Genomic DNA, 24,394 nt, shown 5'->3' on the forward strand with positions numbered 1-24,394 from the left:
GGTGGTTGTCCGTGACCCAAACTAAATGAGTGCCAGAGAAAAAGATGTTTTTATTTACTTGATGTGTGGAATTTTCTTCCAGGGTGTTTTGACTTGTTGCATTGATTAAGCCTCCTTTTCTGGTTCACAGAAATTCTGGTGACTATTCAAAGCCCACTCAATCTGAGTGTCTTTTCCTGGAAGTTTTTTTATGAGGATCCCAAGGATATGTATCAATAATCATGTAGCTGTTATAAGTTTTATGTATGTGGATATAGATCATAAGGAAATAGCAAGTTGATTAAAAATGAGTTCTTTGAAGCATTTTTCACAGTAGTTCAAGGGTTCCTGAAAATAAGTCAAGGGGAGGAATTTAAAATTCATTGGAGAAAATAAGGCTGAAGCATATTTAAAACCCAATGGTCTCGACCCCAGGCTATTTTAAAATAAAGAAAACAGAAAACTGTTGATGTGTTTGGTCATAACTTTACTTAACATTCTAGATCCAAGAACTGTGCTTGGGACATTGCAGTGTGTAGAGCAGTGGAAATCAGGGCTCACAGTGAGTTGGGTTGTGGCTGAGCCCATCTTGGGCTGAAGTCGAGATATGTTTTGAAGCTTATGTAAAGCTCGTTGGGGATCCAAGCACCAGTGCAACACTTAGACTTAGCGGGTTGAGAAGGCAGAGTGGCACTCTGTGAGGAGATTTTAATTCCTCAAGCAAAACATTGATGTGGTGGCTTATTACCTCTGGTTACATGAAATGCAACAGGACAAAAGGTGTTTACAAGAATGGTTCTAGCGATGAGAAACTTCAGTTACGAGGATAGATTGGAGAGGTTGGGACTGTTCTCCTTGGAGAGAAGAAGGCTGAGAGGAGATTTGATGGAAGTGTTCAAAATCATGAAGGGGCTAGATGAGTAGATAAGGGAAAACTTATAAAAGGATCAAGAACTAGAGGACACACATTTGAAGTGATTTGTAAAAGAAGAAAATGCGATGTGCGAAAAACCGACAAGAGATTTGGGTCTGGAATACTTTGCCTGGGAGCGTGGTGGAGGCAGGGTCAATGGAGGTATTCAAGAGGGCGTTAGAGGATTATTTGAATAGAAACACGTGCAGCTGCATGGGGAAAAGGAAGGAGAAAGTCACAATGCTCATTTGGTTTGGAAAGTTGGTGCACCCACGATGGGCCGAATGGCCTCCTTCTGTGTTGCATCAATTCTGTGATTTGCTAGGCCTATATTTTCTGGAAAAGCGGAAAAACACTTTTAGCCAAGCAGTTTGCTGTTTGTTACAGCTTGTGATGGTGCAATAAATAAGCCTGGAGTCGAAAGTTTATAACTGGAGACAATTTGTTCTGTTAGCATGTGGCGGTGGCTGGAAACTTTGGTCATTCAGTCTCGCCAGTTGTATCCTTTCCATTTGTCGTAACTGCTGCTTGCCTTTAGTTGGAAAATTAACCACTTTGTAATTTGAAATGGTCAGCAAAGAGAACAAATTTTGATAACATTCATCAAAATGACACTGAACAAAAGACTAGGGCTACAATCTCTGTGAGGAAACCCTGTTTCTGCCCGTTGATGTGACTCAATCTTTTATGTCCCCGAGGATGTTGTGTCTTCAGCTCAGTAAATGTGACGTGCAGCAATTTTTGAATGGGAACAGGTCTAAACGTTTTAATACAAGCCATCAAACATTTGCTTTGCTTGAAAGACAGTAAAAAATCCAACATTCATGGCAATGAATAAATAAATCCTGGAAGAGCTTCCTTATTTCCAAGTGTTACAAAGTATTCACGATACAGAATTGGGCTGGGAAGCTGTCAGCCGACAGCAAGGGCACAGGCTGAGTGGCAGGGGTGAGGAAACAAATGCTGTTATCCCGAGAGGGCAGCAGATACGTGCTTTACAGAGCTGTTGTCATTCCCAAGAGGCAGTGCTTCAGCATCCCGAGCCCTGTTAAGAGTGCAGATTGCTGGATTACTGCGGCACGGCTGCAAATCTTTTGCACACTTGTATCCATGGCAGCACAGTGGTTAGCACTGTTGCATCACAGCGGCAGAGACCCAAGTTCGATCCCCGGCTTGGGTCACCGGAGTCTGCACATTCTCCCCGTGTCTGCATAGGTTTCCTCTGGGTGCTCCGGTTTCCTCCCACAAGTCCCAAAAGATGTGCTTGTTAGGTGAATTGGACATTCTGAATTCTCTCTCCAGAGTAGCCGAACAGGTGCTGGAGTGTGGTGACGAGGGAATTTTCACAGTAACTTCATTGCAGTGTTAATGTAAGCCTACTTGTGACATTAATAAAGATTATGATTATCCGTGGCTATGATGACAGCAGTGTGAGCAAAAATGGTGCACTCTGAACTTGGACAGCGTTTGCTTGTGTTGCAATGGAACAAAGATGTTGTTCATCAAGTATCATAACTGTGGCTGGTTTTGTTCAGTTGGCTGGTCAGCTGGTTTGTGATGCAGAGTGAGGCCAACAGCGCGGGTTCAATTCCCAAACCTGCTGAGGTTATTCATTAAGGCTCCACCTTCTCAACCGTGCCCCCCCAGCCTAAGGTATGGTGATCCTGGGTTTAAATCACCACCAGTCAGCTCTCCCCCTCAAAAGGGGAAAGCAGCCTTTGGTCACCTGGGACTAGGGCGAATTTTCTTTATGATTGGCTGCAAAAATGCTAATGGGGTTGTTCAGCACATAAGAACAAAGAACAAAGAAATGTACAGCACAGGAACAGGCCCTTTGGCCCTCCAAGCCCGTGCCAACCATGCTGCCCGACTAAACTACAATCTTCTACACTTCCTGGGTCCGTATCCCTCTATTCCCATCCTATTCATGTATTTGTCAAGATGCCCCTTAAATGTCACTATCGTCCCTGCTTCCACCACCTCCTCCAGTAGCGAGTTCCAGGCACCCACTACCCTCTGTGTAAAAAAAACTTGCCTCGTACATCTACTCTAAACCTTGCTCCTCTCACCTGAAACCTATGCCCCCTAGTAATTGACCCCTCTACCCTGGGGAAAAGCCTCTGACTGTCCACTCTGTCTATGCCCCTCATAATTTTGTAGACCTCTATCAGGTCGCCCCTCAACCTCCGTCGTTCCAGTGAGAACAAACCGAGTTTATTCAACCGCTCCTCATAGCTAATGCCCTCCATACCAGGCAACATTCTGGTAAATCTCTTCTGCACCCTCTCTAAAGCTTCCACATCCTTCTGGTAGTGTGGCGACCAGAATTGAACACTATACTCCAAGTGTGGCCTAACTAAGGTTCTATACAACTGCAACATGACTTGCCAATTCTTATACTCAATGCCCTGGCCAATGAAGGCAAGCATGCCGTATGCCTTCTTGACTACCTTCTCCACCTGTGTTGCCCCTTTCAGTGACCTGTGGACCTGTACTCCTAGATCTCTCTGACTTTCAGTACTCTTGAGGGTTCTACCATTCACTGTATATTCCCTACCTGCATTAGACCTTCCAAAATGCATTACCTCACATTTGTCCGGATTAAACTCCATCTGCCATCTCTCTGCCCAAGTCTCCAAACAATCTAAATCCTGCTGTATCCTCTGACAGTCCTCATCGCTATCCGCAATTCCACTAACCTTTGTGTCGTCTGCAAACTTACTAATCAGACCAGTTATATTTTCCTCAAAATCAATTTTATATATATATATATATATATACTACAAACAGCAAAGGTCCCAGCACTGATCCCTGCGGAACACCACTGGTCACAGCCCTCCAATTAGAAAAGCATCCTTCCATTACTACTCTCTGCCTTCTATGACCTAGCCAGTTCTGTATCCACCTTGCCAGCTCACCCCTGATCCCGTGTAACGTCACCTTTTGTACTAGTCTACCATGAGGGACCTTGTCAAAGGCCTTACTGAAGTCCATATAGACAAAATCCACTGCCCTACCTGCATCAATCGTCTTTGTGACCTCCTCGAAAGTTAGTGAGACACGACCTCCCCTTCACAAAACCATGCTGCCTCTCACTAATACGTCCATTTGCTTCCAAATGGGAGTAGATCCTGTCTCGAAGAAATCTCTCCAGTAATTTCCCTACCACTGAATTAAGGCTCACCGGCCTGTAGTTCCCTGGATTATCCTTGCTACCCTTCTTAAACAGAGGAACAACATTGGTTATTCTCCAGTCCTCCGGGACATCACCTGAAGACAGTGAGGATCCAAAGATTTCTGTCAAGGTCTCAGCAATTTCCTCTCCAGCCTCCTTCAGTATTCTGGGGTAGATCCCATCAGGCCCTGGGGACTTATCTATCTTAATATTTTTTAAGGCGCCCAACACCTTGTCTTTTTGGATCTCAATGTGACCCAGGCTATCTACACACCCTTCTCCAGACTCAACATGTACCAATTCCTTCTCTTTGGTGAATACTGATGCAAAGTATTCATTTAATACCTCGCCCATTTCCTCTGGCTCCACACATAGATTCCCTTGCCTATCCTTCAGTGGGCCAACCCTTTCCCTGGCTACCCTCTTGCTTTTTATGTACGTGTAAAAAGCCTTGGGAATTTCCTTAACCCTATTTACCAATGACTTTTCGTGACCCCTTCTAGCCCTCCTGACTCCTTGCTTAAGTTCCTTCCTACTTTCCTTATATTCCACACAGGCTTCGTCTGTTCCCAGCCTTTTAGCCCTGACAAATGCCTCCTTTTTCTTTTTGACGAGGCCTACAATATCTCTCGTTATCCAAGGTTCCTGAAAATTGCCGTATTTATCCTTCTTCCTCACAGGAACATGCCGGTCCTGAATTCCTTTCAACTGACACTTGAAAGCCTCCCACATGTCAGATGTTGATTTGCCCTCAAACATCCGCCCCCAATCTAGGTTCTTCAGTTCCCACCTAATATTGTTGTAATTAGCCTTCCCCCAATTTAGCACATTCACCCTAGGACCACTCTTATCCTTGTCCACCAGCACTTTAAAACTTACTGAATTGTGGTCTCTGTTCCTGAAATGCTCCCCTACTGAAACTTCTACCACCTGGCCAGGCTCATTCCCCAATACCAGGTCCAGTACCACCCCTTCCCTAGTTGGACTGTCGACATATTGTTTTAAGAAGCCCTCCTGGATGCTCCTTGCAAACTCTGCCCCGTCTAAGCCCCTGGCACTAAGTGAGTCCCAGTCAGGGGCAGCACGGTAGCATTGTGGATAGCACAATTGCTTCACAGCTCCAGGGTCCCAGGTTCGAATCCGGCTTGGGTCACTGTCTGTGCGGAGTCTGCACATCCTCCCCGTGTGTGCGTGGGTTTCCTCCGGGTGCTCCGGTTTCCTCCCACAGTCCAAAGATGTGCAGGTTAGGTGGATTGGCCATGATAAATTGCCCTTAGTGTCCAAAACTGCCCTTAGTGTTGGGTGGGGCTACTGGGTTATGGGGATAGGGTGGAGGTGTTGACCTTGGGTAGGGTGCTCTTTCCAAGAGCCGGTGCAGACTTGATGGGCCAAATGGCCTCCTTCTGCACTGTAAATTCTATGATAATAATATTGGGGAAGTTGAAGTCTCCCATCACCACAACCCTGTTGTTTTTACTCTTTTCCAAAATCTGTTTACCTATCTGCTCCTCTATCTCCCGCTGGCTGTTGGGAGGCCTGTAGTAAACCCCCAACATTGTGACTGCACCCTTCTTATTCCTTATCTCTATCCATATAGCCTCACTGCCCTCTGAGGTGTCCTCTCGTAGTACAGCTGTGATATCCTCCCTAACCAGTAGCGCAACTCTGCCACCCCTTTTACACCCCCCTCTATTCCGCCTGAAACATCTAAATCCTGGAACGTTTAGCTGCCAATCCTGCCCTTCCCGCAACCAGGTCTCTGTAATGGCAACAACATCATAGTTCCAAGTACTAATTCAAGCTCTAAGTTCATCTGCCTTACCCGTAATACTTGCATTAAAACATATGCACTTCAGGCCACCAGACCCGCTGTGTTCAGCAACTTCTCCCTGTCTGCTCTGCGTCAGAGCCACATTGTCCCTATTCCCTAGTTCTCCCTCAATGCTCTCACCTTCTGACCTATTGCTCCCGTGCCCACCCCCCTGCCATACTAGGATGGGTTCCAAGCCCTGTGCACCCTGTGCTAAGTTGATGCTGGACTCCTCCATATCAGCCTTTGTCTGAAGGCAGCCTCCTCAAAATTCACACCTGAGTACTCTGCAGCAGAGCTCGTGTACAGCCTTGCCTTCCATTGAGCTGACATTTGCATTACCCATGTCCTGTACTCTGGCTGCAGGCCATATGTTCCTGGTGTCTCACCACTATGTTCACTTTTTTTTTAATAAACATTTTATTGAGGTGTTTTTTTGGCATTGTAACAGCAGCAATATAAACAATGCACGTGAAAATATATGATGATGTGGAGATGCCGGCGTTGGACTGGGGTGAGCACAGTAAGAAGTGTTACAACACCAGGTTAAAGTTCAACAGGTTTGTTTAGAATCACAAATGATTCACCCGAGGAAGGAGCAGTGCTCCGAAAGCTAGTGATTCGAAACAAACCTGTTTGGGTGTAGGGGGGGGGGGACTTTTTGTACCCCACTTAGGTGTGGGGGGGCTGGAGATTTGGATGGGGGAATCCACATGGGGATTGGAGATAGAGGCGAGAGCGGCCGTGGTCAGCTGACTTACGGGAGTGCAATGGGGGGAGGGGGCAGGGGGGTTAAGCAGTTGCTTGGCTGGGGGAAGGGGGGGGAACTGGGTTGCTGTTGTGCTGACTGAGGGGGAATTGATGGTAAGAGGGAGAGTCGGGGCGGGGAGCCTCCGCCTGGGGGGGCTGGAGGGTGCGGGAGGCGCGGGCACGTGGCTGGCCTAAAAAAGGAGATGGCTAGTTGGCAGTGGGTGGCAATGGTGGGTAGCCCCCCGATCCGGCTGATCACGTGGAACGTGAGAGGCCTGAATGGGCCGGCCAAGAGGGCCCAGGCGTTTTCGCACTTAAAGGGGCTAAAGGCAGACGTAGCCATGCTACAGGAAACACACCTGAAGATCGCGGATCAAACCAGGCTGAGGAAGGGATGGGTGGGACAGGTTTTTCACTCGGGGCTGGATGTGAAGAACAGGGGGGTCGCAATCTTGGTGAGTAAGCAGGTGGCATTTGCAGCGGTGGGTATTGCGGCAGATAAGGGGGGTCATTATGTTATGGTGAGTGGCAGGTTGCAGGGTCCCGGGTGGTGCTAGTGAATGTGTATGCTCCGAACTGGGACGATGCAGGGTTCATGAAGCGGATGCTTAGCCGGATTCCGGATCTGGAGTCATGTAGTTTGGTAATGGGGAGGGGGATTTTAATACGGTCCTGGACCCGACATTGGATTGGTCTAGGTCGAGGTTGGGTAAGAGGCCGGCAGCGGCCAAAGTCCTGAAGGGGTTATGGACCAGATGGGGGAGTGGATCCGTGGAGATTTGCCAGGCGAAGGGCGAAGGAGTTTTCCTCCTTCTCCCATGTACACAAGGCATACTCACGGATAGATTTTTTATGGTAAACAGGGCGCTAATTCCGAGAGTGGAGGGGGCGGAGTACTCGACCATTGCGATCTCGGATCATGCCCCGCACTGGGTGGAGCTGGAGTTTGGGGAGGAGAGGGGCCAACGCCCGCTGTGGCGAATGGACGTGGGACTGGCGGACGAAGAGGTCTGTGGGTGGGTCCGGAGGTGCATCCAAAGATATGTGGAGGCCAATGATAATGGGGAGGTTTCGGTGAGTGTGGTCTGGGAGGCGCTGAAGGCAGTGGTCAGGGGGGAGCTAATCTCAATCAGGGTCCAGAGGGAGAGGATGGAGGGGGAGAGGTTGGTGGGGGAGGTATTGAGGGTGGATAGGAGGTATGCGGAATCCCCCAAGGAGTGGTTGTTGAAGGAGCGCCGGAGCCTTCAAACAGAGTTTGACTTGCTAACCATGGGGAAGGCTGAGGCCCAGTTGAGGAAGGTACAGGGAGCAGTGTACGAGTATGGGGAGAAGGCAAGTCTGATGCTGGCACATCAGCTGCAGAAGAGGGAGGCGGCTAGGGCGATTGAGGGAATTAGAGATGGGAGGGAACATGGTGCTGAGCTCAGCTAAGATAAACAAGGTCTTTAAGGACTTCTATGGTAAATTATACGAGTCAGAACCCCCGGAGGGAGGGGAGGGGAGGGAATGAGGCAGTTCCTGGACCAACTGAGGTTTCCAAAGGTGGAGGAAGGGTGGGTAGAGGGATTGGTGGCCCCGATTGAGAAGGGGTTGGGGAGTATGCAGGTGGGCAGGGCCCCGGGGCCGGATGGGTTTCCCGTAGAGTTCTATAGGAGATTCTTGGAGCTGTTGGGGCCCGTTGCTGTTGCGAACTTTTAACGAGGCTAAGGAAAAGGGAATCCTTCCCCCGACGATGTTGCAGGCTCTGATCTCACTTATCCTCAAGCGTGATAAGGACCCGCTGCAATGCGGCTCCTATAGGCCAATTTCGCTCCTTAATGTGGATGCCAAGCTAGGATTGAGGACTGTGTCCCGGGAGTGATTCATGAGGATTAGACGGGGTTTGTGATGTTCAGGCAGCTGAATACGAATGTGTGGAGTCTTCTGAATGTGATTATGATGCCCTCAGAGGGTGGGGATGCAGAAGTGGTAGCGGCAATGGACGCGGAGAAAGCCTATGACCGGGTGGAGTGGGAGTACCTGTGGGAGGCAGATTTGGGTTTGGGGAGGAATCATAAGGTGGGTCAAATTGTTGTATTAGACCCCGGTAGCGAGTGTTTCGACGAACCGGTGGCGGTCGGGGTACTTTAGACTATATCGTGGAACGAGGCAGGGGTGCCCCTTGTCTCCCCTGCTGTTTGCCCTGGCGATTGAGCCGCTGGCCATGGCGTTGAGGGAGTCCAGAAACTGGAGGAGGTTGGTTCGGGGGGGGGGGGGGGGGAGGAGCACCGTGTTTCACTGTATGCGGATGACCAGCTTCTGTACATTGCGGATCCGGTGGAGGGGATGGGGGAGGTCATGCGGATACTTAGGGATTTTGGAGACTTCGTGGGATACAAGCTAAATGTGGGAAAAAGCAAGCTTTTTGTGGTGCATGCAAGGGGCCAGGAAAAGAGGTTGGGAGAGCTACCGCTCAAGATGGTGGAGAGGCGCTTTCGGTACTTGGGCATCCAGGTGGCCAAGAGCTGGGGGGTCTTGCACAAGCTCAATTTAGCGCGGCTGGTGGGTCAGATGGAGGAGGACTTAAGGAGGTGGGACATGCTGCCACTCTCCCTGGTGGGCAGGGTGCAATCCGTAGAGATGACGGTCCGTAGCTGGGGGTGGGGTTGGCGCTGCTGAACTTGTGCAGCTATTACTGGGCAGCGAATGTGTCTATGATTCGGAAATGGGTAATGGAGGGAGAGGGAGCAGCGTCCTGTACAGATACTAGCCTGGGGGCACTGGTGACGGCACCGTTGCCGCTTCCGCAAAAACGGTGTACCATGAGCCCGGTGGTGGCGGCGACACTGAGGATTTGGGGGCAGTGGAGACGGCATAGGGGGGAGGTAGGGGCCTCAGTCTGGACCCCGATACGGAACAACCACCGGTTTGTTCCACGTAGGATAGACGGTGGGTTCCTAAGCTGGCACAGGGTGGGAATCAAAAGGATGGGGGACTTGTTTATCGATGAGACTTTTGCCAGTCTGAGGGCGCGAAAGGGGAAATTTGGGTTGCCCCCGGGGAACACTTTTAGGTACGTGCAGGTTCGGGCGTTTGTGAAAAAGCAGGTGGGGAATTCCCGCTGCTACCTGCCTGGAGGATACAGGACAGGATGGTCTCGGGCATGTGGGTGGGGGATGGCAAAGTATAGGACATATACCAGGAGCTGCAGGAGGCGGAGGAGGCCTCGGTGGAAGAGCTGAAGGGCAAGTGGGAGGAGGAGCTGGATGAAGGCCTGTGGGCTGACGCCCTGGGCAGGGTCAATTTCTCCTCATCTTGCGCCAGGCTCAGCCTGATTCAGTTTAAAGTGGTGCACCGGGCGCATATGACAGGGGCAAGAATGAGTAAGTTCTTTGGGGTGGAGGACAGGTGTGTGAGGTGCTCAGGGAGCCCAGCGAACCATGCCCATATGTTTTGGACATGCCCGGCACTTACGGAATTTTGGAAAGGCTTTGCAAAGGCTATGTCCAAGGTCTTGGACACTCGGGTAAAACTGAGCTGGGGGATAGCGATATTTGGGGTATCGGATGATCCGGGAGTGCAGGAGTCGAAAGAGGCCGGAGTTCTAGCCTTTGCCTCCTTGGTAGCCCGGAGAAGGCTCCTGTTAATGTGGAGGGACGCAAAACCCCCAAGTGTGGAGACTTGGGTCAGTGACATGGCGGGGTTTCTCAGGTTGGAGAAGGTGAAGTTTGCCTGGCGAGGGTCCTTGCAGGGATTCTCCAGGCGGTGACAACCGTTCCTTGACTTTCTCGCGGAACGTTAGATGGAGGTCAGCAGCAGCAGCAACCCGGGGGGGGGTTGATTTAATGCTATTTGTAAGGGGCAAATGCCCCACCTTGTTTTGTTTTGTATGTTAATTTGTTAGAGGATTAAGTTGTTTTTGTTGGCATATTGTTTTGTTCTCTTTGCATTATAATTTCTTTTGTAGTGGTTTGTAAAAATTATTGAAAATTTTTGAATAAAAACATTTATAAAAAAAAAAAGTCCCGCACCTGCAGATAACAAAATTCGCTCACCCCACCAATGCAAACTTCTCCTCCAGTGCCCTCGTACTCGGAAAGCTCCCCTCACTATGTTCACTTTAAAATGTAGTTGCCCTGCGGTTCCCTTTAAATTTGTTTTGCACAATTGCACATTCACATTAAAAACAGAGCAAGGCTTTTGTGGTAACATGGTTGCATATCTTAATGAGAACATTGATCACTCTGTGCAGATCCTGCTTTTATGCTATCACTAAATTGCGCGCAAAGGTGGGATCAACGAAACCAAGACAAGCTTGCTGCTTATCCAACACCACCTCTTCCATCTAGTTTTCAATTCTTGGTTATCTAAAAAGAGAATCACACAGGGATAGGGTTGCAGTGAAAATGAGGTACATGCCACCATCTTGCAAATCAGAAGAGATTGTTGGTTAGAACTATGAGTTTGCCTCATTTTCAGAGGTTTTAGTCCCACAGTTGATCATGGCCGCTGTAATGATGGCACTCGCTGTTGCCTCCATGGGTGTAACCAGATAACTCCTATTGCCTCTGATTGTGTGCCATCCTGTCCTGCAAGGGCCAGGAATTGTGCAGGGAGTGTGATGCAGTGTGTTTGAGTGATGAGTGTCATGGTTGAATAGCTGGCAATGTGAGCAGGCTGTGATGAAAGTGAGGCATGAGAATATTCAGTTTGAGCCATGAACGATCGAGGTTATTGGGCAGTATGTGAGGCTAATGGCGCCAATGATGGTGGACAGCATGGTAGCACAGTGGATAGCACAGTTGCTTCACAGCTCCAGGGTCCCAGGTTCGATTCCCAGCTTGGGTCACTGTCTGTGCGGAGTCTGCACGTTCTCCCCGTGTCTGCGGGGGTTTCACCTGGGTGCTCCGGTTTCCTCCCACGGCCCAAAGGTGTGCAGGTTAGGTGGATTGGCCCTGCTAAATTGCCCTTAGTGTCCATAAAAAAGTTGGTTGGGGTTACGGGGATAGAGTGGACGTGTGGGGATAGGGTGGAGGTATGGGCTTGGGTAGGGTGCTCTTTCCAAGGACTGGTGCAGACTCGATGGGCTGAATGGCCTCCTTCTGCACTGTAAATTCTATGATTCTATGATAGGATATGAATTTTGAAGTTTCATTTATTGACCTCGTGAAGTCATTGTACTGTTTATGGGACTGTATCTCAGTCCTGGGTGCAGCACTCCGGTCACTGACGACCGCAAACCATCTGTTCCCACTACCTTCTGCAAATTTACCTGCAGGGTCTTCTCCCCTGCCCTCCTGCCGGCAGCAGCTAGGTGACTTGAACCCTTCTTTTCACCTTGGCAAATACTCGAGCGCAGTTTTGGGAAATCTCTTTTGTCATAATTCATTGTTCTTCTAGCTGATGCACCTTTCCGCAAGCAGTTCAAGTCCCTGCTGCAGCCAGAATGCACCTTGCCATTTAAGAGCTGTAGGCAAATTTAATAATTGTCTCGCAATTTTGCTTCCTCTGGTCAGGTGGGCAGCTGCTCTGTGCTTTTAGTGCTGCCCAGAAATGATTTTAAAAATATATATTTTTATTCAAATTCTCAATATTACAACATTTTTACAAAGAATAAACACAAATCTAACACAAACCCCTGCCCCCCCCACCCCTTAACGGCAACCAGATCTCCAAAGTGTAAGATAAACAAACCCTATCTCTTGTGGATCCCCTCATCTGTCCCTCTCAGAGAAAATTTCACCTTCTCCAAATATAGGAACTCCATTAGATTCCCCCAGCCACACCGAGGCACAGGAGGAGAAGCTGACCTCCATCCCAATAGGACCCAGCTGCGAGCGCTCAACGAGGCAAAGGCTAAGACATCTGCCCTCGCAGCCATCTGCAACTTCAGCAGGTCTGACACCCTGAATATGGCCTCCAGGGAACCAGGCTCCAAATTTACCTCTGACATAGTGTTAAAAAACCACCTCCAAAATTTCTCCAACTTTGGGCAGGACCAGAACATATGAACATTAGCCTTCCGACAGTTCGCAGCTGTCCTCCACCGCCTCAAACAGAAATGATTTAAATAGCACTTAGTTTGCATGCTCCCTGCATTGAAAGGAAGGATCGTTAGTTAATTGGTCTTCCGAATTTTGTAGCCTTGTTTTCTAAAGAGTATGTGCCCTCCTTTTTCTTCCTACCAAAATGAATGATTATACTGGAATGGCTAATTACATGCCCATTCTGCAACATTATTAATATTATCCTGTATTTTTGCAAAGTCTTTTCAGCCCCCCGTTTGGTGTAACCAGCAAATTTTAAAATTGTACAATGTTAATCTTCAAAGAAACTCCATGAACAAACTATACAATGAAGTTCAATCTGTAAAGTATTCAAGTAATAATTGTTTTGTAAACTATGCTGTCGAAAGATTTGGAAATGTCTGCAGACTTAGCACAGCTGTTTCTGTTTACAGGCTAATGTTGAGTTCACCAGCAAACAGACAGCTTTCAGTGTATCTCAAGGACATTTTGATGCTGAAGATCATGTTTCCGTTATTAACCTGAAAAATGGCACAAGACTCACAGGGGGTGATGCTCCAAAAAGAAAGAATTTGGAAGAGTGGCTCAAAGACCATCCAGACTATGTGGCGGATGCATCATTGCATGTTCCAGTAAGCATTTGCGATTGTAGAGTACCTGCCTAGAACTGAGCCAAACTGTGCAGCCCAGAAATAATGCAATTGGGAAGATTTAGCCCACCATGGTGAATTACATATTGAAACAGTAATTGCTGAATACGCTTGAGTAGTTATTTAGTGTGAGTGAAAGGATTTCTACTTGGTTAATTTCTGTTTTCATATGCGCTGATGCAAGATATTTATACTTGGAGGTATTTCCATTAAATTGGTTTGTTCTACATTTTACACTGGGGGTGTGGTTATATCATATTTTGGCTACTATATAGGCTTGTTTGTGATCATTTTAGACTAATGTGCTTTATTTTGCAGCATTTTTACCCAAGTGTTTATTTTAATCCTTTGACTTGTATGTTATTACAGTAGTGTTTTACAGTTTTAAAACCTTTGCATTTTTTTCAGAAAATTGTTAAACCTGAGATTTTGGGTGATCGGCCAAAGCAAAAAAGACATCGGTGCAGGAATCCTAACAAAATAGATGTCAAAAGTCTGACTGGAGAAGAACGTGTGCCTGTTATAAATAAAAGAAATGCCAAAAAGGTGACTTTTTAAAAATTATGAATAACAAAACATATTTTGTTTTTTTTAAAATATTTTTATTCTCCATTTTCACATTTTCTTCAGAATTTACACCCCACCAACGAGCAGTAAACGGTAACGAATACAATGTCAATCCCCTGTTGCTAACTTTGATTGGTTGTTAATTTGTTGCCCGTTGGGTCTTTACTGAATTTGCTCTGTTTCTATAACCTTTGCTCTAGAGTCGCCAGGTATCTTTATGATACCGCCACGAGGTTCAAGTTCAAGTACTAATCAATAACTCAACACCAATTAGTAAGATTCAAATCAAAACACATTTATTATACACAGTAAATCACTACTCATGCATATAACTCTACTTTCTAGGCTATCTCTATCGCTAAAAGGCCTATACTTAGCTTCGGAACTGGCCCACCAGGTCAGGGGAACAAATGGCCTTTCGTTCAATTCTGAGTCTACAGGATTCAAAAGCTGGTATGGACTGCTAGCTAGGAGCGCCTATCTCGTAGAGTGCGTTGACTAGAGACTTACTTGGTTGATGCGGCAGCTAGGCAGTTCACTGTCAAGGGTTGATTCGCGTTGCTGAGTGACCCTGCCAAGAAGACCGATTTGAACTTGAGGGCTCTACTTTATAGTCCCCAGGGGCTTCGCGCCGTTCGGGGCGGACCCCGTATCTGGTTCCAAGTGATTGGGCTGTGTTCCGATCACTTGGATCGATTTCTCCAATACTGGAGTTGTTCCCTGATCGCTGGGCGGTCCCTGAGTGTCCGTTGGCCTTCCTTTGTCTTGGCTTCTACTGGCGCCGAGGAGTCTGGCTTGGCCTTATTCACCTTAAATGTTTTGATTGTTCCCCGTATCGCTCATTTGTATGCAGGTGAGTTTCAGTGCTGTCTGGGCTTTTGCAAGTTCTAATACACACGATTGCTGCACGTGCTAGTTTTTGCCTGTGTTGGCTGAATTTCCCTGTAGTCTTTGCAGACCTCCATTTTAAGTCGGGAAGTGGCCAACCCAGGTGGCTACACCCCCTCCTTGTGATCCCTAACACGAAGCGTGAAGGATCACATAACTGCGTTGTCTTCACTTCCTGACCCAGCGAGCACTCTTCCATGGCCTCTACACTGACCATAACTATGTATGAAAATATTTTAACTAACAATTCTGAGTGGCGCTATGTCAGACAGGGACATGCATTACAACAAAAAAAACAGTACCTCTAACTATCTCTCATAAACTACACTCACTCAAACATTCAATCATACTAACTTCCTAACAATACAAAAATAATAGCAGCATTCACATGTTTCCTCTGGCTTGGCAGTCATGCACAGAGGTGTACAATATTTCCGTTGTAAATGAAACACATTTCTTTATTTACAAAAGATGCAACACAAATGTTCTTTATTGTAGATCAAGGGGTTTGGGGTCCTGGTGATAACCAAAAATAGGGGATCTTATCCTGTATACCGGGGTGCGAGAGCGGTAGGCTCTCCTTCGCCATTTCCTCATGCAGATAGTCTGCACGATGCTGCAGAGTATCGCCAATACTACAAGGGATTCAATTACGTATGATAGTGAATACCAGGTTATGAACGTATCACACCATGATGGTGTGTCGGTGACTATCTCGGGGTTAACTATTTCAGGGTGTAGCGTATGGTAGGGGTGGGAATCATTCACGGCCAGGGGGTTCGCATTCGCGCGGAACCGGATATAACTTACAATAACGACGAAAAACACGTATGACATCTTCATTGTTGTCTTCTTTCCTTTGCGTCTTTTCCTTTCTGTTCTCTTCCTGGAGCTTCTGGAATTCTGTGGATCAAGCATAGTTTCTGTTACTATCTTGGTTAATATCTCGTGCGTTAGCATGTCTGTCTTGTAGTGCCAATTTCCCTTTATAATTTGTCACCATCTGTGACTCCCTCTTTTTTTTTTAAACCGAAGATTTGGACTAGACATCTAAGAAAATACTGCTGTACTGCGAGCCGTCTCGCAGCCTGTGTCATTTACCATCCTAGTGTTTGAGGATGTAAATAGCAGAGGGAAGCAACCATAGGTTGCCAAAACCAAACAAAAAGAATTTTGAACATAATGAGCCAAAAATGGGGTGCGTATGGGCCGCGGCGGGTAATAATTGGATAGAATCTCCGTGTAGGACGGTGATCAATGCCGTATGTGCTCTACCTGAGTGTAGCTGACCAGAGAGGGGGTTCCTCAGGCAGGGCGGGGACCATGCCGTTTCTCCACTGCCTGAGCAACTGGCATGAACGGGCAAAAATGTAGTCATCGTGGGGGCTTGCTGTAAAGGTTCTACCGTCGAACCAGAAGAGCAGTTATGAACGGGGGCTGGCAAGCTCTCAGTGGTTTCTGCCGATAGGCGTGCTGGCAAGTTTTCACAGGTTTCTGCCGACAAATATGGCGTGTGGCCGTGGAACTTCCGAGTGTACAAACAATACTTAACAATGACACTAACAAACAAACATTGAACAACATGCTGCAGGTTCCATCAGAAAGGACACCGTTTCTCCCAAGCGGTTCCTTTTTAAAACATCATCTGGACACCTCAGTTATCAGTTGTGAACAGGGTCGCAAAGGGGTTCTCGTTTTGGGAGTCAGACTCAAAGTGGTCCTCTTCTCCCGGATGCCACACTCTGGAATGGATGAGGGTTGATAAAGCTGCATGGTGTGACTTAGGGTCCATCTCGTCGTTTCGGATGAGCCTGTATGAATTGTCGCGGTGCCAAAAAGTTATGTCTAATCCTGTGGGAACAGAGTCGGGGTCATCATCGTAGGGCGGTGGTCTTTGGTGGGGTTTGTTGAGGAATGTGATCAGGAAGGGATCACTCGAATCGTGTTCAGATTCGCTGAGTGTGGGGCCTGTTGCATGGGGATAGTAGGGAAGCGTGCTGTGGCTATTGTCTGTGTCACAGTCGCTGTCTGTGGGCGTTCCGGGGTGGAGTCTAGAGTTCGGGGGTGGAGTCGAGGGCGAGTCCGTGGAAGTTGTGGGTGTGTTGGGGGAGGGTAGGGATACGTTGGGTGTGGGCAGGGTGTGGTCTGCTGCATCGAGCATGACGTGGTGTGCGTGGTTAGACTGTGGGCCATATGCCTTAAGCTGGTTAATATGGAACCACGCAGTCTTTCCATTGGGGTACTTAATTTTCTAGACGGAGCGGTTTACTTTGTCCGCAATGGAGTACGGACCCGAATACCTCTGTGACAGGAATGTGCTGGGGTTGTAAATGGAGAGCATGACCTGCTGTCCTACCTCAAACTCAGTCACATGCACTGTCTTGTCGAAACAAGCCTTGCTCTGTTTCTTTCTAGTGCCTAATCTTACTGCGGCTGCTAGCTGAGCCGTTTTTACATTTTCGACTAACTGTTTTACTGCGTTCTCGTGTGTGAGGGCAGTCACTTCGGGGCTGGTCAAGTCAAGTCCTAATAAAAATTCTGTGCCTTTCATGGGGCGTCCGGTCATGAGAGTGTGTGGGGTGTCTTCTTCTGCCTGCACTTATTCAGGCCTTCTACTGGGTCACCTCTATTATAGCCGATCGCATCTAGGATCGCCGTGTGCATCTCTGCAAGGGTGCCTCCTCCTACATTCTGTGGGTTGGGAAGGGCTGCTACGACCAAAGGGTCTAAGCTTAAAACTGTGAGCTTCACTTGCTCACGCTCATCCAGGCCGTACATGGTCGCCTGCTGCTTTACTCTAGCAAAGAAGTGGTGGGGGTCTGAGGTGGGGAGGGACGGTGTTATCTTTTCGCACGCGTCCCATAATTGGGTCACGGTTAAGGGGGTGGTGTAAAGGAATTCTGCGTCTCCTTCCGATGTGACTGTGCGGTGGGTGGTTACTGGATTCATGGTTGCCTGATTATATGCTCTGTGGGGGCTTGGGGTGCTTTTCTCCTTTGGGGCTTTCCTTGCGCACATGGTCCCTGAACATACCTATGCGTGGTTTTATTTAATCCTTGCCAATCAGGGCCATCCAAAGGTGCTCTGAAACCCATTTTGCACTGAAAGCAAAGACTGCAGTTCCGCAATCTGCTTCCGGCATTTCGCATGATCTAGTGAGGCTTTGTCTGTGCTCCGTGGTGGCAGCATGGAGTGCTCTTAACACTGCTTTTAGATCGCTGCACTGCCTTTGCAATGCCTCCACCTGTTTCTCTGTCTCTTCTCTTACCAGGACTGCATGTTGCGTGTCCTGATAGGCCTTTTCATATTGGGTTTGGAAGCTGCTCAGGTGCGCTAGACAAGACTGGTGTGCCCACTTGGCATCATCCACCTCTCCGTCCTTTGCTGCCAATTTCCTTCTTAAATCTATATTCTCTTTCTCGACCTTGCTCATTCGATGTGTCTCCTCTATCTCTTTGCGGAGCGTCCGAATGACCTCCTCTCTGCCTCGCTGTGCCAGACAGGACACGATTGCCATCAGCTTGCAAGCTTTTCCCAAGCTCTTCTTGTGGATCTCTGACAGGTTCTCCCACCAAGTATGTCCTATATTCCCGGGTCCTGTTTCCTCATTGTCACAGAATTCACTCCAAAGGGGCCATCCTTTCTCTTTGAGATATTTCCTGATCTCCTCTTCCCAAACGGGACACTGACCTACTCTACTGCTGGTCACTGCGACCACAAATTCTTCAGGGTTCATGAGGCGTTGCATTGCCATCTTTCCTCTCTAAATACTCTCTTAAAATTTGGAACGAGGGGTACTAAGGCGGTGCTGTAATTACGGGTACGGCTTTCGCTATTTTCCGGAATACAAACTCCCGACAGTTTTTCGCAACAAAAATCTATCAGTTTTACCTTATAGCCCTATTACTTACACATGCATTAACATGCTTCCGAATTATGAGGATTGATCAGAACTGCTTGAACACTTGTGGTTTTTCTGTTCCCAATTGGATTCTAATTCAAATTTTGGGTTCTCCCGGAGTGGTTCGAACACTTCTAAGTCAGGTCCCGTCAGGATGTCGCCAGTAAATGTTGCTAACTTTGGCTCTTAATTCGTTGCCTGTTGGGTCTTTACTGAATTTGCTCTGTTTCTATAACCTTTGCTCTAGAGTCGCCAGGTATGTTTATGATCCCACCACGAGGTTCAAGTTCAAGTACTGACCAATAACTCAACACACCAATTAGTAAGATTCAAATCGAAACACATTTATTATACACAGTAAATCACTACTCATGCATATAACTCTACTTTCTAGACTATATCGCTAAAAGGCCTATACTTAGCTTCGGAACTGGCCCACCAAGTCAGGGGAACAAATGGCCTTTCGTTCGATTCTGAGTCTGCAGGATTCAAAAGCTGGTATGGACTGGTAGCTAGGAGCGCCTATCTCGTAGAGTGCGTTGACTGGGGATTTACTTGTTTGATGCGGCAGCTAGGCAGTTCACTGTCAAGGGTTGATTTGCGTTGCTGATTGACCCTGCCAAGAAGACCGATTTGAACTTGGAGGCTCTACTTTATAGTCCCCAGGGGCTTCTCGCCGTTCGGGATGGACCCCGTATCTGGTTCCAAGTGATTGGACTATGTTCCGATCACTTGGATCGATTTCTCCAATACTGGAGTTGTTCCCTGATCGCTGGGCGGTCCCTGGGTGTCCGTTGGCCTTCCTTTGTCTTGGCTCCTGCTGGCACCGAGGAGTCTGGCTTGGCCTTATTCACCTTAAATGTTTCGATTGTTCCCGGGTATCGCTCATAAGTATGCAGATGGCTGTGAGTTTCAATGCTGTCTGGGCTTTTGCAAGTTCTAATACACAGGAGATTTTGTATTTGCTAGTTTTTGCCTGTGTTGGCTGACTTTCCCTGTAGTCTTTGCGGACCTCCATTTTAAGTCGGGAAGTGGCCAACCCAGGTGGCTATACCCCCTACCAACAACAACGATCCCATCCTCCCACCATCCCGCAAACAACGACCCACCTGACAATATAAGCATCAAATAAAACAAATCCTCCCAAGGTGGAAAAAAAAGGAAAATGGCATCAGAAATCGCCGATGGTCACCATTGACATATACAGTCCACCCCCCCCCCCCCCTAATATTCAATGCCATCCAATCCCCAAAAGAGTACCATGAATGACACCCATGAATTATAGACACCCTCCCAGACTCCTTCCCTCCACTTCCTCTTGTAAACTCCTTCTTCCCCGCCCCCAACCTTGGTTCCTTCCCCCAACTTTTCACCCCGGCTAGACTCACCGTAACCTGTTCTACCAGGCTCCGATGGCAGCAACCCCTCCCCCCACCTCACTCCCGTTCACTGGAAGGCTTAAACCGGCCCGTGTGGAGGCCCCCACCCGGGTCTCCTTCCCCCTTGCCCAGTCCCATGAAAACCAGGAATCTCCTTTAGCACACAACCCCCGCATACACACCCAAGCCCCAAAGAACCATCATTGCAAATGAAAGTCCCACCTCTTTGCTTGTCCAAATATATATAGCGTTGATTCATTTAGTACATGCACCAACACACAGTGAAAAAATAAAGTTCCATGAGGCTACATTGGTGCACACCCATTTCTCAATTCTGCCACAGTCCTTCTGCCTTCGCAAACTCCTCCGCTGCTTCCGCCGTCCCAAAATAAAAGTCCTCGGGATTTGTAGGTCACCCTCAACTTAGCTGGATATACTATGCCGCACTGCACCTTGCTGATGTACAGTGCATTCTTCACCCAGCTGAAGGCAGCCTGCCTCCTCGCCAGCTCCACCATAAAGTCCTGGTATATGCGTATACCAGCTCCAGCCCACTGCACCACCCGCTTCTGCATTGCCCAGCACAGGACTTTCTCCTTCACGCTATACCTACGGAAACACAGAGTTACTACTCTTGGCGGCTCACTCGTCTTTGGTACAGGCCTCCACGACCGATGAGCCCGATCCAGTTCATATCAGGAGGGATCGGCCCCCTCCCCCAATAGCTTCGTCAACATTGTGGCAAAATACTCCGTCGGCCTCGGGCCTTCCACCCCTTCGGGTAGACCCACAATCCTCAGATTCTGTCGCCTGGATCTGTTTTCCAGGTCTTCCATTTTGGCTCGCAGACCCTTGTTGGTCTCTATCACCCTCCGCAACTCCTTCCCCATCGAGGTGAGTTGATCACTGTGCTGCGATAATACCTCTTCCACTTCCTTCAGTGTCTCACCTTGCTTCTGCACCTCCGCCGCTGCGCTTGATACCTCCGCCCTCACCGGGGCAATCGTCTCCTCCACCAGCACTTTCAATACCGCCCCCATCTCCATCGCTTCCATGTGTTTTGTGAACTGTTTTCAAGTTCCACAGCCATCACCTTGGTCATTTCTTCTGCTGTGAGCGTGTCTTTTTTACCTCAAAATGTAACTCCAGATTTTTTTTGTTCTTTCACGAAATGTGTGCTTCGCTGGTTAGGCCAATAGTTATTGTCCACCCTAATTGCCCTCAATAAGGTGGTGGTGAGCTGCCTTCTTGAACCGCTGCAATGCACGTGGCATAGGTACACCCACGTGCTGTTAGGAAGAGAGTTCCAAGATTTTGACCAGGCAACCATGAAGGAACAGCGATATATTTCCAAGTCGGGTTGTTGTGTGACTTGGATTGGAACTTGCGGGTGGTGGTGTTTCCGTGCATCGGCTGCCCTTGTCCTCCTTGGTGGCAAATGTTGTGCATTTGGAAGGTGCTCAGAAGGATCCTTGGTGAGTTGCTGCCCTTCGGATCAGTACCAGTCATTTCCAAGTTGTACTGGTTTCTCTTTCTGGGTTGCTGTTTGAGATGTGCTTCTCTGACATTAATGTAGCCCAAAAGACATTCCCGCTCTCTGCCTTGCAATCAAACCATGTGAAGTTGTTTTATTTGCACAGTAGGTGAGACCTAAGCCTGCCACAGAAAGTTAAATCCTGTCCATTTCACCCTAAATAGCCTTCTAACATTGACGGTCAGTGATGAACACACATGACACCGTCTCTGGCTTTGAAAATTACTCAATTTGGACTCTTGCCTCTTTAGCTTTTGGAGATTATTAAAAATTCATTTTTTTAACTTTTCCAGTTAATCTCTTTGCCTGTCTGTCTCTCTCTCTCTCTCTCGCCCTCTAATTTAAACTTCACACTCTGACCTTGCACTTCAATCTGATTGTTTAAGGCAATACGCACTTGACGTTCCCTGTTCACACATATACCAGACCCTAGTCGTCCTCAGCTTGCACTAAATTTCAATGAAGAGTGCAGGAGGGCATGCCAGGAACAGCACCAGGTATACCTAAAAATGAGGCGTCAACCTGGTGAAGCTACAACGCTGGACTGCTTTTGTGCCAAGCAGCAGAAGCAACATGCAATTGGCAGAGCTGAGCGATTCCACAGCCAAGGGAGCAGATCTAAGTTCTCCGGTCCAGTTAGGAATGGTGGGCAATTACAACTCACCGGATGAGGAGGCTCCACAAATATCCTCATCCTTAATGATTGGGAGAGGCTAGCACATCAATGCAAAGACAAGGCTGAAGCATTTGTAACCATCTTCAGCCAGAAGTGCCGAGTGGATAATCGATCTTAGTCTCCTCCTGAGGTCCCCATAACCACAGATTCCAATGTTCAGCCAATTTGATTCACTTTGTGATATCAAGAAATGATTGGAGGCACTGTACACTGTTGAGCCCTGACAACATTCTGGCAATGGTACTGAAGATTTGTGTTCCAAAGCTGTGCCCTAGCCAAGCTATTACAGTACAGCATCATTCACAATACCTCAGATACTGAAGCAATCAGTGTCCGTCTGCAGCAAGACCTGGATAATATTCCAGCCTGGACTGATAAGTGGCAAGTAACATTGTGCCATACAAGTGCCAACCAATGACCATCTCCAATAAGGGAGAATCTAACCATCACCCCATGATACTCAATAGCATTACAGTTGCTGAATTCCCCACTATCAACTTCCTGGCGTTACCATTGATCAGAAGCTGAACCTACCAGCTGTGTGAATACTATGTCCAGCATATATAAGGTACAAGTCAGGATTGTGATGGAATACTCTCCATTTGCATTCGTGAATGGGGCTCCAACCGCTCTCGGGAAGCTTGCACCGCCCAGGATAGAGCAGTCCATTTGATTGGTATCCCATCCACCACCTTAAACATTCCCTCCCACCAACGTCAACACACAGTGGCAGCAGTGTGTACCATCTACAAGATGCACTGCAGCAACTCACCAAGCCTCCTTCAACAGCACTTTCCAAACCCATGACAGCTACCACCTAGAAGGACAAGGACAACAGACACCTGGGAAACCATTAAGTCTAAGGGCAGGTCCAACTAAAAGCAAACTTTTAGTTGCCCTGCTCCAGCAAGTTATGGGCTAGTGTTTGTAGCTCAAGCGATGAAAACTGCCACATAGTATGTGACTTGAGTTTTAAACCGAATAATTCTGGAACATATTCTAAGCAGCTGCCATACATTTTCTGTCTTAAAGTTTATTGCAAGAAGCCAAAAAATGCACAGATTACTAACATATAATTTGTGCCTCGGCCGCAACTTTGAGGATTTTTTCCAACCCATTAATTTTGCTCTGCACCCCAATAAAGTAGTTGGCTGTGCAAGGCACTGATACCATTAAGATAATTGGACTGGGTCATGTGTCTAACACATACGCTGTACTGTCATTACTGTTCATTGCAGGACTTCTGGTGGTGGCTATGAAGGAGTAAGTCGCACATTCGGTGGCTCCCGCTCTGGTCGGACTTTTGGACCGTTTCCCCCGATCTTTTAACGGACTTGAATTGTAGAACGGATGTCAGTGGCAATTCTCTACTGAATTCCCACTTCGGTGCATGGAGAAAAAGACTAGAAGTGTTCGTAAGGGCAGAAATAAGAAGACAGAGAAGAATTGGGCTGTAGTTGCAACAGGGGACAGCATGGCGGGGGGGGGAGAACCTCTGGCTTGTCGACCCAGCAGTCTATGGAGCAGCTGATGCAAGTCATCCAGGAAGGCTTTGCTACACAGAAACGGGACTGCTTGGACCTGATAAAAGCGTTGGTTGAGCGGCTGGAGCTCAGGTTGGACGCCCAGGATCGGGCGATCCAGAAGGTGGAGAAGGCGCTGGCTGAGCAGGAGGAACATCAGACTGCGGAAGAGCTGGAGGTGGGGATGCTTAGAGACCAGCAAAAGAAGCTTCTGGAGAATGTGGAGGACCTAGAGAATAGTTCCCGCCGGCAGAACCTAAGAATTGGCGGGCTCCCGGAGGGGTCCGAAAGAACAGACGCTGGTGCATGTGTCGCAGGCATGTTTGAGAAGCTGCTGGGTGATGGGGCATTCTCCCGGCCCTTGGAGGTGGATAGGGCTCACAGAGCACCTGCGAAGAAGCCGCAAATGGGAGATCCCCCGAGGGCAATGGTGGTGAGATTCCACAGGTTCTCTGATAAGGAGCGTATTCTGCAGTGGGCCAAGCAGACACGGAGCTGTAAATGGGACAATAGCATCCTGCGGGTTTACCAAGACCTGAGCGTGGAGGTGGCCAGGAGGAGAGCAGGCTTCATTCAGATCAGGGCGATCCTTTTCAGGAAAAAGGTGAAGTTTGGACTGTTATACCCAGCCCGTCTCTGGATCA

At 48.1% G+C, this 24,394-nt stretch overlaps 1 protein-coding gene across 12 annotated transcripts in view; it reads left to right on the plus strand.

Annotated features, from left to right (window-relative positions):
- Positions 1–24,394, plus strand: part of chd9 (chromodomain helicase DNA binding protein 9) — a 306,991-nt gene that overhangs the window by 264,798 nt on the left and 17,799 nt on the right. For all 12 annotated transcript variants that reach the window (XM_072518240.1, XM_072518239.1, XM_072518242.1 and 9 more), the window contains 2 exons: positions 13,067–13,264; positions 13,691–13,828. In XM_072518240.1, coding sequence (XP_072374341.1) covers positions 13,067–13,264; positions 13,691–13,828 — 336 coding nt within the window. The remainder of the gene's footprint in view (positions 1–13,066; positions 13,265–13,690; positions 13,829–24,394) is intronic.

This window comes from Scyliorhinus torazame, chromosome 10 (genome assembly GCF_047496885.1).
Source record: "Scyliorhinus torazame isolate Kashiwa2021f chromosome 10, sScyTor2.1, whole genome shotgun sequence".
Classification (NCBI taxonomy): Eukaryota; Metazoa; Chordata; class Chondrichthyes; order Carcharhiniformes; family Scyliorhinidae; genus Scyliorhinus; species Scyliorhinus torazame.